Genomic DNA, 13,374 nt, shown 5'->3' on the forward strand with positions numbered 1-13,374 from the left:
GGTTTGCGAGCTATTGCATAGGAGCGGAGGTTTGACCCTGTGCGCACTCAAAGGGTAGCGGCTGCGGGTTTCCCTTGTCATAAAAAAAAAAAAAACTGCTTTGACTGTTATGTACAAAATGCTTGTCAACTTACCATTCCCTTTCCTAATCTGAAATAGTAGCAATCACATGAATGATTTTGAGGTAACACTATTTGTATCAAGAAAAGCGGTGTAGCCTTTAACTATTTAACTTGTTGCAGTTTACCCTCTTAGCATTTTCTTTGTGGCAAATTGACCCCTTCAACTTTTCAAACGTAACCACTTGCCCTTACTTCAGTTTTCATTAATGGACTGTTAGGCTCTTGGGGTATAATATGGACTCTTTACTGTTTTTTGTATCTTCAGTGGCAGTTTGGCACAACACTGTGTCACCTCACTCCTCTTACTTCACCGTTGTTTGTTTGCTTTTTTCTTCCTCCACGCCCATATGCTACCCATCCCACCCCAACTCCTCGAGCAGCAACTTCCTCCTCCAAGTAACTCCCCATCCCCAACTTCTTCTCTTCTTCCTTTCCTTTTTATTGTTTTCTCTTTCCTTCTTTTTCTTGTCAGCATCTGTACTTTATTTTCTCTTCATCCCAGCAGCCCCTACCCTTTACCTTGGTTGCTTGTTTGAAATGAATTCAGACTTCGGTGTTAACCAAAAGTTCAAAAGAAAGAAAAAGAAGAAGAAACCACAAGAAGAAAAACCAGATTTGATTCCCAAAACAGTTTATAAACTCACAACCAATTTAAGTTTTCTCAAACAATCAGTAGCATAGATATAGCTAGGAAGACGAGCAAACCTTGGGGTATCTATTCTGCTGTGCTGGAAGAAAATGTGGCATACAAAGTAATACATTCTTTACAAGATTCAACTTTTGGTTGGAGCTGCTGAAATGAAATACATGACATTTGAAAGTGGAATTTGGAATGAATAAGAAAATAACAAGGAATAAAGCAGTAAGTAAGAAAGGGATGATAAAAGTAGCCCCAAGAAGTTGCAACCAGTGCTGTGGTGTTTGAGGGAGCTGTTGGGGCAAGGAGGAAGAAAGAAGTAGGAAGAGGGTTGGTGCACTGGTGTTGTGCCTGTGAGGAAGAAATTGTGTAAAGTAACTGTATAATTAATGAAAGTTGACAGAAGGAGAAATTTACTATGTTATGTAAAGTTGACACATTACAATAATTGCCACAAAATTTTGTTGAGTTAAAATATCCACAAATTAAATAGTTAAGGGCCTTCACAGCACTATTCTCTTTATATTAGTTATCAAATTCTATACTTCAATTATCTCTGGTGTCAGGGCCTTCGCAGCCATTTCTTTTCCTTTTCTCCACATTTGTGATTCTCATTTCCTTTTCCTGAGTACATGGTAAGGTGGACATTATAACAAATGTTTGGTCCTCATCAAGTTACTGTTGTTGCTCTCTAGGTACAAGGCTGGTCAGAGATTTGGACGGCATATTGATGAAAGTGTTGACATTGGAGAAGGGAAGTGCACACACTACACTTTGTTAATATATTTAAGTGGTGGTCCCAAATCCAAAACCAAAGTTGATAAAGATTCTCAGGATTCATTGTCTGAGAGCCTTGTTGGAGGGGAAACTGTCTTTTACGGTCCAAGAAACGCTTTGGTTGCCGAGGTACTATTCTCCCCTTTTCAGAAATGCCACTCTCACTCTTTCTTCAATGTTCCCATTCCCGATTTCCCTTCACACATGTAGACATGTATTATTTATTTTAGATGTGTTTCTTCATATTTCAGTTACCTCCATAGAAGGCAATCAATCAATCATGATTTGTTATGCTATATATCCTATTGTAAACTGCATAATGTGGCATCAATTAGAGAATAATGGCATGCTTTTCTTGAGTGAAAATCTGATTTTGTTATGCTATTTATATTTAACATTGTATAGGTACCTCCGACCGAAGGAATGGCTCTTGTTCACATTCACGGGGATAAATGTATGTTGCATGAAGCTCGGAATGTCACTAAGGGTATCAAATATATATTACGATCTGATGTTGTATTTGCTTGAACAAATGCTAAGCCTAAATGAATCATATTTGTTTTCTAAACTCCGTTGAGTTTAATGAGCACAAAATCTCTTCAACTTGTTGTAATTCACCTACTTCTATTTCTAACTTCATTTTATGTCAAACTACTGCTGTATTCTGCCATAAATCTTTTTGCTTCTGGCGTTGCCCTGTAAAGAATTTAAGTTATACTTCTGTATCACACTGGAAAAAGCACTTGGATTAAACATTGAATCTTTCATGAGTATGGACTGGTGATAGGATTACTTTCATTAATATTCACAGGTAAAGGTGGGATGTCTGATAATTTTTCCTTTATAATTTTGTTGTTTGGAGGGAGTTGAGTTGGTTGCTTCTTACGTAATTGGCACTGTCAATCATAGAGCACAATTATTGTTTTTCTCGATTGAACTGCTGTGAAATGCTTTTACTTGAGCCGAGAGTCTATCGAGAACGTATGTTGCTCTAACTCTTTGTGTCGGATTCTCCAAAATTAGTGTGTTTTTGGTGAATCCGACACGGGTGCGACATCGCAAGTGAAGAGTTCGTGCAACTTAGTCGGAAACAGCCTCTCTACCTCCCAAGGTAGGGGTAAAGTCTGTTAACATTCTATCCTTCCTAGACTCCATTTGTGGGATTACACTAGGTATGTAGTTGTAGTAGTCATAGAGTAAAATTAATGTCTCTATTGCAATCTATTGAGATACTTAAGAAGAAGCTAATAGTTGTAAGTGGAATACATTCATATGTGGAGACTTCCACCCTACCCCATCTTAGAATCTACGAGCTTGTATTATATCTCAATTTTGATGACAGAATATTTGAAAGAAACTGTATGTGTACGGTGAATACAATTTAGAGGATAGATTATGAACACAACAAGCAACATTGATGATATTATTCTTCCTCTGCTACCTCTTCACCTTACAAGGGAATAATCAAGGTGCATAGATATTTCATACTAGTATTTCATTAAGCCTCAGTTATTAGACAGCAAAAAGAACAAACATAGGTACAAACACACTCATTTCTCAGTTCACAGCTCTGCAGTTGAGTCTAACTTCTGCATTTTCAAGGACACCAACATTTCCAAGCTTGATCATTGAAGCAGCAAATTCCCTGAAGAACACAGTTTGGTCATTGGCAAATGCCTTAACAATCAATCCAGTCCTGTAGTCATTCGACAAACTCTGGTCTGATGCAAAAACACCTTTGCCTGAAATAATTTGCTTGTAATAGTTGTTGTCAAATACTGATGAAGTTGGGTCCAATAATTGTCCTGCATTGCTATCACTGTTGGGTTTCAGGCATTTCTGCTTTAAGCTCTGTGCAAATACTGCGTTCAAGCTCGGGTCAGTGTCGTGCACTGAGCTGAAGTTATGAAGTCTGCCTTCAAATGAAGAGCAGTGTGAGAATCCAAGTGTGTGTCCACCAGAAAGAGCAACCAAATCTTTCACTCCCAATCCCCTGTTGGCAAAGCTCTGAATGAGTTGGCTTGTGTTGAAGGATGGAGCAGGTAAGTTTACTGTCTCATTGGCCCTTGACACCCTTCCATCTTTTCTTCCTTTTAGTACATTCCAGTATGGACCTCCAGACTACAAAATTGATCAGACATGAAGTATTTATGAGCTTATGATTACAGTTTAATCAGTGAATTTAACTTATATACACTGACAACGCCTTGCTAGCTAGTAGTATATTTTAACTGGTCATATAGTGTTATTTACTGCTCGTGAATTAACAATTTAGTAGGGAGGATGATGAAGTAGTACCATGGCCACAACATCTCTAGCTGCGATGGCAACTATGTCAGCACAAGAAACAGTTGCTGGGCAAGCCTTTTCGAGGTTTGTTTTGACAGCATCAATCACATAGAAAGCTCCAAGAGAGAGGTTAGGCGGACCATCTTTCTCTGCTTTGTTTTCTGGTGTTGAATCCAGTAGAACTGATGCATCACATCCCTGTGAATAATCATTAACAAAACAGTTTCAATTTCCATCTCTTGTATGCATCTATAATATAATGACTTGCATTATGCACACAATTAAATACATACTCTAATGAAACAATCATGGAAGAACATCCTGAGAATACGTGCTGGGACTTTAGGATCAAAAAACGAAGCATTGCGAATTGTTTGATAAATAATATCTTCAGCATGAGGACATGTTTGATCATAGTATTGAACTCCAAGAGTTGCACTGCATAGAGGGACTATTAACAAAATAAGAAATACGATTGTAGAAAAAGGAGCCATTAATTAAGCTTAAACTGGTATCTAAGGATTTAATTAATTAATTGCAACTTGAAAGGAAGATGAGATGAGATGATTGTGCAACAGGATTTTGGTTATATATAGCATGGAATGAGCAAATAAACAAATAGTATTTTTGGTGTTTGGTGCATGGAGATATTAATATGTACTTTCAAGTCACTCAATTAGTAAAAAGAGGGAAGCCTTAGGAAATTTGAAGCTTATTTTGTGCTTTGAGACTAAGCATTTCCAGCGATGCTTTTTATCTTGTACGATCAACAACATTACTAACAACTCTAAGAATAGTACATTCGTTTACTAGTACAAATTTCTTTTCTTTCAATTATATCTGCTTTTATTTCACTGGGATGATCAAGAGTCTACATCGCCCTTTAAGAGATGAGTGGTCTTTTTAATATGGCTAGCTTGGGTATTCCTTATTGTTGGACTCAAAATTCATTTCTTTATCAGAACATGAATACTCATTCCAATTTTCATTTATGATATTGGACTCTCATATATCAAATATAATTATTCATGCACCAGATGTCTGGTCCTGGCGTGAGAGGGTGTGTGAAGAGTGGATCTCACATTGTGATTCATGTGTGTGTTTTTTAAGTCTGGTTTCCCATCACCACCTCTATTAAATAATAAATGTATTGACATATTAAACGAGGCAAACTAATAATGATGCGCTGGAAGTTGCCTTGCATGCATGCTTGTTTAAAGACGGGACTTGTTGAACTGATGATCATCTGATATATGCAATATGTTTTCCCTGCATAGTAACTCCGTAGTTACGATGCGAATTCGGAATTTTGATTTTGTAAATTTAGAATAAGCATAATCATATCAAATGTAAAAAACTTTTTCTTTTTGTACATATATGAATAGTTCACGAGTGGAAAGTACTGGTGAATCTATAAAACTCGTCTAGGAAAAAAAAGCTTCTCCATTAATGTCAAGGAATCAGGGTCGGACCAGAAAATGAGGTATATATATAGTTCGCCAAAGTAAGTAACTTTAGTCTAGATAATGTATATATATAGTAAGAAATTTTTTCTATATTTATGTATGTACAAATTAAATTTAGAACTCAATTATGAACACTTGATATACTATTTACAAGGTAACTAATAAACTAATAAAGGTGTGTATATAGGTAATTTATCCAAAAAAAAATAGGCAAGGGAAAGAAAAATGAGAGATGGGCCTCACTAACACCTCGTTTGGATGGTTGTTACTTGCTGTATTGTATTGTATTGTATTGTTAGTTTAAATATAGTGTTTGTTTTGATTATTACTTAAATTATAGTGAATCGTATTATTTAAATATCGTTAGGTAACGACGAAAAGACAAGATGTGATTTAGTGTGATCGCGTTGTTAGCTTAATATTTTCTTCCCATTTTTGTCTTTATTTACTTATTATTTAATATATTTCATCTTTTACCGTACCTTTTCATATTAGCTCTACCCCGTACCTTACTTTTCTTTAAAAAATATAATGTAATACATTATAAAATAATATATAACAATCATCCAAATAAAGTATAATGTGGTGAAAATTCAAATAATCAATCAACAGACATGTAATTATGTGTGGAGTTTTTCTTTAACGTAAAACATAGAACAGAGTTTTTCTCTGTTTTAGTCAAAAGATGGAAAGAGTAAGAAGCACATTATATATATAGAGAGAGAGATACATATATGCTAAAACAGAGGTAATTAACGCGCCATGGAGAAAGTTAAGAATCCTTTTGTCTAATATATATAACATGAGAATATAGTCCCATTAATTAAGTCTGAGGAGGATGACGTATACACAGTCTTATCAAATTGTTTCTACTTTTTCGATGCCATATTAAGTGAATTATTGGAATTTGGTACACCTCTTAAGAAAAAATATTTAACGACATAAATTTAAGACTATTTTTCAATATTATCCTTTGATTATTTTTAACTTATTCTATTAAAAATGTCATGTAATTAAGAATCTCATTAAATGAAGAATAAATATACTGAGAAAGAACAATTCTCTTAAATTTTAAGCAATTTCCTTATTTTAAACTATGAAAAAAATCTCAGTCATTCACTTAATATCGACGAGAAGAAGTAATAGATAACGGCCGTTAATCTGTTTCTTTCAGGTTGGTCTAAAGCTTCAAGGCAAACAGTTGGTAAGGTACTAAGAGGTATACACGTATATACATACATAAAAAAAAAACTTGGCTGTCCTGGATTCAAGGGGAAGAAAGAATGAATATCTACCTTATGGTTGGAGTTTTTTGTCTTTTTCCTACCCGATGTCTGGAATCCGTATTGAAGTTTCGACTAAATTCAGATCGTGCATGATCCATTTGGAAATGACACTCCCCACATGATTTTCTCCATATCCAGAATTCAAATTCAAAACCTCTGATAATTATGGGTGAAACTCTTCCACCACTAAACTACTTAACTTTCCTTATAGTTGGCGTACTTTATAACAACAGAAGCTTTAATTATTGCAGGGTTTGTTATTTTAATGAATTAATTAAGAGTATACTGTGCACGTTTTACACTATCTATCAAGTTAAGCTAGTACGTATATAATAATATTCAGTGGGTAATTAGTTTCACAAGAAGTCTGATATATATGGTGACTTGTAAAATAGTGTAATGAGATGTGAGGTTAAAATTGCACTAATAATATAAAAAAGAAAAGTACAATGATAATGTATATAACTTAAGTCCTTGGAATTTATTGAAGACGATATCATGTTTCTTGTGATAGGAAAACCACGTACTGTAATATTCATTCCTACGTATTATAGCAAAAGAGATATTTAGTGATAATAGACTTTCTATTTAGGATTATTATAGTTAAATATAATATATTATTACCGTAAAATCTTTTGTTTGTTATAGTGCATTAGTGTGATGGCTCAACATTGGCCCAATTGTATGGATTAGCATTTAGCAGTTTATAGGATACGAGTTACGACGATCGTAGCCCAAACCGATTTAAAATTGTGTGAGTAGTTTTTTTTAAAAGAAAAAAAAATTGTATTAAAGTTAGAAAATTTTAAGTAGTAGTAAAATGTTTGAAATTTCACTTGAAAATAATTGTACCTCTTATGTTTCTAACTTGTTTATCTTACTTTTATTTTTAATTTGTGACAAAGAGAAAATGTCTTTTTTCCTTTTTTTGATATATCTTTAATTTAAAATCACAAGATTTAAAAGTGTTCTTTAACTTTTTAAAATTTCGTATTAAGTCAAAATAATTGGACAAATTAACAAATTGAAAGGAGAGAGTATGTGTTAGTAAGTTAGTAGTTAGCTTGTTAAGTGTATTATAGCTACATTATTAATTAGGTTAAGTGGTAGTTGTTATCTAATACACTATAAATAGCTTGTATTAACTCATTCTTGTGAGTTTGTAGTTCAAAATCGATATGTCCTATACAAATTTGACATTTTCTTGATTCTTGTTTTCTTTTACTTTCTGTATAATGAAGTTTCTTCCATGGTTAAGGTAATAAAGGTCAAAGGTAGGTTTAAAAGATTAAATTGAAGGATACATGCCATAATGATCTTAAGAAAGAGACATAAATTGTGTCACAGGAGATCGTTAGTACATAACTCCGGTAGAAATAGTTGAATATTAGAGCTGTCAATATGAATCTGTCTAGTTCAAGTTTCAATTCCAATAAGACCTCCACAACACTTATATATAGCATATACATTCAATACAAACACATTATCTTTATCAAACACATTTGGATCCGATTGATATCAGCTAGGTTGTGTTTAACATCTTTATTTCCTTCTATATGTACAATTCATATACATTGTTAGTTGGTTAAACGCAAAGTAATAACTAAATTTTAAGAACTAATAATATCTAAATTAATATAAAAAGATATTACCAATTTGGTTATCTACGTGATGATTGATGATAGTATAAAGCTTATTTGAATTATAATTTTTAACTTATTTTTATTATGTTAGTTTAAAACGAAATTGTATTTAATTTATTTAATTTTATTCTTTAATTTATTTATACTAGTACGGTTATAAATGTGACAAAGAAAAAGGCTTTAACTTTTTAGGGGTTGAGATGAGTTCATTTTTATTTGTTATGTTACGTTTTTTGAAAGTCAATTTAATTAATTTTTAAAGTTAAATTAAATTACATTAATTTGATATTTTAATCAAAAAATTTAAATATAATAAAAGTAGACAATTTAAAATGTACATATGCCACGTGTCAACTTCAGAGGAGGTAGTCCCTACATGACAACTAAGAGTACACCACGTGTCAGAAATCGCCAGCTTGTTCTCTCGTCCCCACCCCCCAAAAAAGCAGCAGACCTAAAGACAAACCTGAAAGGTAGTCTTATTAGCAGCCAGTGGACCACCACGCGGGCCGCCTCGATTACTGAGCGTGGGCCCATTCTCCTAGAAGTGGGTCCTACCCTTCACATGACCTAAATATGTGCCACACACTTCATTTGGTGTCCAATACTCATATTGGCTGAGAAGTTTTATATTAGAGGTAAAACACTCTCATAGAGCATCTCCAACCCTATACTCTATTTTACTCTCCAAATATAGAGTTTTCTATTTGTTCAGATAATCAACTCCAATTCAATTTTCTATTTTATTCTCTAGAAAAGAATCTTTTTCTCTTTCCTCAATATTATATTATTATTTCTATTTCATTCTTATTTTTTAATTTCATAATAACTCCTTTATTTCTTTTTCCCAATAATTATTTTATATAATCTTCATGTGATAACTTTTTTTAATTTTTTTTATATATAATTATATTTATTCTAAATTTTAAATAACATAAATTGCAATAAAATATTATATAAGCTACAAATTAATGGATAAATTCAAATAAAAGTGAAATACAATTACATAAACACTCAATTTTTCGAAATTATTACGTTGGTCCAAAAAAAGCTCTATTAATGCATTACGGAGTTCAAAATGAGCATTTTCATTCTTAATTTTTTATGTCTAGTTAAAGTTGTTCAAACCGGAGATTTTCATCTACCACCATTTCTGTCATTGGAGTTGGAGCCTCTACAACAACTTGAATTGGTGCATTAAGATTACGTCCATCCTCAATTATCATGTTGTGCAATATAATACATGTAGTCATAATATCATGTAGCGCTTCTTTTCTCTAAAAATGTGACGGTCATGCAAAAATTGTAAAATGTGATTGCAAAACTCCGAATGCACGTTCAACATCTGTTCGGCATGATTCTTGTTTCATCGTGAATTAATTATTATGTTATGTATCGTATTTTATCTTGTATTTAAATTATTATGTTATGTATTTGTATTGTTATCTTGTATTTAAATTAAAATCATATTATGAGTTGTATTTTTAAATTAAATTTTTCATCTTATCATTTTAATTTTGTGTATTCTTTATTGTGAATATTAATAATAAAATCAAATTATATTAATGACAAAAATTAGAAAAAATTAAAATACTATTAATTCAGATGAATGTAGTATATATTAAATAATATATTTTTTATAATATTATATTACATTTAAAAAGAAGTATGAATATTAGATATTTAATTAATGACATTATATGTAAAGTAATATGTTAATTAGAAAGTACTCCATAGAAATAATAATAAAATAGTCAAAAAGTGAAATAGAGTGTGAATAGTAGTTCTCCAAATTTGGAGAACTACTATTCAACTCTCTAAATTTGAAGAATAGAGAGTGATTTTGAGGTCGGTTGGAGTGCCCATTCTCTATTTTACTCTCTAATTATAGAGAATGGAGAGTAAAATAGAAGTGGATTGGAGATGGTCTATGAAAAACTCCAATCTAAAACTGCTTTGATAAAGAATAAAGAAGTAAAAATTGCTTCACCATACCTATTGGTTTGTGCCCCACACTTACACCCTCTCTTTACCATTCTAATTTATCAAGAGAACTTAATTAATAATTCGAAGTATCTAAATGTATTTTAAAATATTTTGCATAGACCTCGTAAAAAAGAATAGTCATAGCCTTTGAATTAAAACAATTGAAGTTTTGCTCACGAAATAAATAAGACCAACCCCCTCTTAATATTACTTACACCCTCCGTCCCATTTTATGTGACATAATTTTCTTTTTGGTCAGTCCCAAAAAGAGTTGGTAAGTATTTAAAGATACAATTCATCTTTTATCCTTATTGGTCCCACTTAGTCTTAAAGATGGTACTTCAATACATTTATGAGGAGAGATAAAAGTGAGTCTACTTTTTAATATGACTATTTTTTGAAGGAACAATTTGGTAAATATTTCAAAGTCTTCATTTATTTCTTAAACTCCATGTCCGGTCAAATGTTGCCACATAAAATAGGACGGAGGGAATACTATTTTCGTAAATTATGGTCCCACCATCGGCTATTGGTGACCCCACCTTCTACTGTGTATTGACTAGTATTCATTGACCCACACCCCTCTCTATCTATCTACGTGGGTTACTCTAAAGTCGCATGTAATTTATGAAGTAATCCAAGTGCACGGGGCAAATGGCCCCAAAGATAAGCACCACAGTACACTGTTACAAAAAGATTTTGAAGGAGCAGATTTAAGTGTTACACACGATAATACAAGAACAAAATATGGTCCCACGTTTAGTAAATATAAATCGGATTAAAACCAATCCAACCTAACCAAAAATAGCTTATATATTTTTAATTATTTATTGAAATATATATACCTCTTATTATATTTTGGTACAAATTTTACTTTTTTTTAACTAAGATAATGGATAGAGCACATTAACAAGCACTAAAAGGCAAAAAATTGAGAGCCCCAAAACTAACAAAACAGCAAGTTGACATTCAATATTGACCAACCCATGTCATCACATCACAGCAGAGCAACCTCCTTTCCTACCGGAGGAATTAGATTCTAATTCCATTTGCTTTTTCTAACCTAATTTACAAGCAAAATGTTAAAGCAGCTACGAACTAGACCCAAAAAAAAAAAAATCTTTTGAAAAACTACAGCTAGATGCTTATCCAGAAGACATTAAAAAAAACAAAAGTTTTATGGGGTCTAGAACCCTAATCAGGATTTAGAAGAGGAAGTTTGATCATTTTCACTGGAACCAGAACCAACCATAAACTGAAGCTCTCTCTTGTCATAAATCTCCAATGAAAAATCCCTAAGCATCTGTGTAGTACTTGTAGTTGTGGAACCAGTAGAACTCGAACTTGGAGCCATGGCTGAAGCAACATTACCTAACTTGTCTCCATTTCCATCACTTTTTGACACACAAAAGCTGCTGCTCAAATGAACCTCATTAGCAGCAGCAACAGAAGAGACCCCTCCTGCTGCATAACCCATACCAGGTTGCATTGCAGATACAAAATTTGAAATAGTTCTTCCAGGTACGTTAAATATTGGAGTGGCCCACAACTGAGCCCCAACTGTTGTATTAGTGCCTGGCGGCAGCATATAGAAAGTTGCCCCACCGGTAAATGCAGTGGTGGGTACAAGTCCATTCCCAGAGCCCACTGGCCAAACAGGAACAAGACCTTGTGGGGCAATGGGAGCCACGGGTGCAAAACTTGACGCCTCATGTACCTCATAAAACTCGCTATTTGCAGCCCTTTTCCTTCTCTTCGTCGAGCTTTCTCCCTCGTTATTTGCCGCCGGTGAAGTCGTCGGTATTTTCAGCGTTCCGTTTACTGATACGGCGATGGCCGGAACCGTACCCGTTCCAGTAGCGGCAATGATTGCTGGCTCGGCGCGTTCTAGAAGCCACCTTATAGTTTCACCTTCCGATTTATGACCTAGTTCCCGTGTTAATTGGAAGATTCTAGCAGCACAAGCTGCCGGCATACGGATTCGCCGACCACGGCCTTCGACTTTCGTGTGCCGGTCCTTTGAAGATCTTTTCACCGGCTGTTTCTCTACCTTTTGCAATTGCATATTCATCCCAACTGACGTAGAAACTCGCAAATCGTTTTCCTCCGGTTCTTCCTTTAACAACAGCACCATATCGGTTGACGGCGCCGGAGACGGGTCCACCCCTTCCGCATCCGTGACATTCCCTACCGCTGCAATTGTGTATTCATGAGAATCGCCAAGTAACGGATCAATCTTCGAGTCGCTCACCTCGTCATCTTCCTGTTCAATGTTTTGGTTGTTCTCAACACTGGCCATTTTGCAGAAAAATCCAAACACAGAAGCAGATAGCTGAAATCCGAAAAATAAAATGGTTACAAACCCCAAAATTTAGCACTGAAATTAAACCCACAGAAGGCATGAAAAACGATTATGAATGACGAAAAATCAGAACAACAAAAAATAATAATGAAGAAGCCAGACTTGATTCCGAAACAGTTTTTAAGCTCATAACCAACTTTTCATAGCATAGATCTATAATAAAAGGACAAAATGAAGTAGCAAACCTTGGGAGTATGAATTCAGCTGTGCTAGAAGAGAATGTACGATTGGTTGGAAATCTTATGAAAAATACCTTCTTCTTCTTCACGAACACTTGTATGGAATATATCACAGGATACAGAGTAATACATTATACAAGATTCAACTTTTGGTTGGAGGTGCTAAAATGAAATACATACATGGAAAGAATAAGAAAATGACCAAGGAATAAAGAAGTTGCAGGGGAGAAAAACTAGCGCTGTGGTGGTGTGTGAGGGAGCTGTTGGGGGCAAGAAGGAAGAAGAAAATAGGAACGCTGGTGTATTGTAACTGTGGTATGTGAGTAAGAAAGGAGGATTGAGTTCCTATTCTGAAAGCTTTAAAAAAAAAAAAAAAATTGAAATATCTACAATATCCCAAAAAGTAACTGTGTAATTAATGAAAATTGACTGAAGAAGAAATTAACAATGCTATGTCGGGAGCGCTACTCCCAAATGGGTCATGAGTAATTCGAATTTAGTTAGAGCTTTAGGGGTCGTTTGATAGTGTGTATAAGAATAATGTAAAATATGGTGTATTAGTAATGCTTGCATTAATTATGCAAGCATTATTTCTTATACATTGTTTGGTTTGATATATTAGAAATA

At 33.8% G+C, this 13,374-nt stretch overlaps 3 protein-coding genes across 3 annotated transcripts in view; 1 reads left to right on the top strand and 2 right to left on the bottom strand.

Annotated features, from left to right (window-relative positions):
- The window catches only part of LOC102586781 (uncharacterized), a 4,745-nt gene extending 2,439 nt beyond the window's left edge, over positions 1-2,306 (top strand). The window contains exons 3-4 of the mRNA XM_006362635.2: positions 1,455-1,665; positions 1,942-2,306. Coding sequence (XP_006362697.1) covers positions 1,455-1,665; positions 1,942-2,064 — 334 coding nt within the window. The 3' untranslated portion in view covers positions 2,065-2,306. The remainder of the gene's footprint in view (positions 1-1,454; positions 1,666-1,941) is intronic.
- Positions 2,307-2,833: 527 nt separating this feature from the next.
- Positions 2,834-4,402, bottom strand: LOC102587127 (peroxidase 66). Its single transcript, XM_006362636.2, has 3 exons — positions 4,119-4,402; positions 3,835-4,023; positions 2,834-3,657 (listed from the first exon to the last, which is right to left on the bottom strand). The coding sequence occupies exons 1-3, from the start codon at positions 4,317-4,319 to the stop codon at positions 3,094-3,096; spliced, it is 954 nt and encodes a 317-aa protein (XP_006362698.1). The 5' UTR covers positions 4,320-4,402; the 3' UTR covers positions 2,834-3,093.
- Positions 4,403-11,153: 6,751 nt separating this feature from the next.
- On the bottom strand, positions 11,154-13,224 carry LOC102587457 (transcription factor TCP19). The gene is made up of 2 exons (XM_006362637.2): positions 12,754-13,224; positions 11,154-12,538 (listed from the first exon to the last, which is right to left on the bottom strand). Exon 2 carries the CDS (start codon positions 12,503-12,505, stop codon positions 11,405-11,407), a length of 1,101 nt encoding a protein of 366 aa, XP_006362699.1. The 5' UTR covers positions 12,506-12,538; positions 12,754-13,224; the 3' UTR covers positions 11,154-11,404.
- Positions 13,225-13,374: the final 150 nt, after the last annotated feature.

The sequence above is a fragment of the Solanum tuberosum genome, unplaced genomic scaffold (assembly GCF_000226075.1).
Source record: "Solanum tuberosum cultivar DM 1-3 516 R44 unplaced genomic scaffold, SolTub_3.0 scf00414, whole genome shotgun sequence".
NCBI lineage: Eukaryota > Viridiplantae > Streptophyta > Magnoliopsida > Solanales > Solanaceae > Solanum > Solanum tuberosum.

Bases quoted from the DNA above. Each gene is read 5' to 3' on its own strand.
- LOC102587127 (XM_006362636.2), bottom strand. From the start codon at position 4,319: ATGGCTCCTTTTTCTACAATCGTATTTCTTATTTTGTTAATAGTCCCT. The intron at 4,024-4,118 runs GTATGTATTTAA...GATTATTCACAG, and splicing joins TCCATGATTGTTTCATTAGA to GGATGTGATGCATCAGTTCT. The intron at 3,658-3,834 runs GTACTACTTCAT...TCAATTTTGTAG, and splicing joins CTAGAGATGTTGTGGCCATG to TCTGGAGGTCCATACTGGAA.
- LOC102587457 (XM_006362637.2), bottom strand. From the start codon at position 12,505: ATGGCCAGTGTTGAGAACAACCAAAACATTGAACAGGAAGATGACGAG.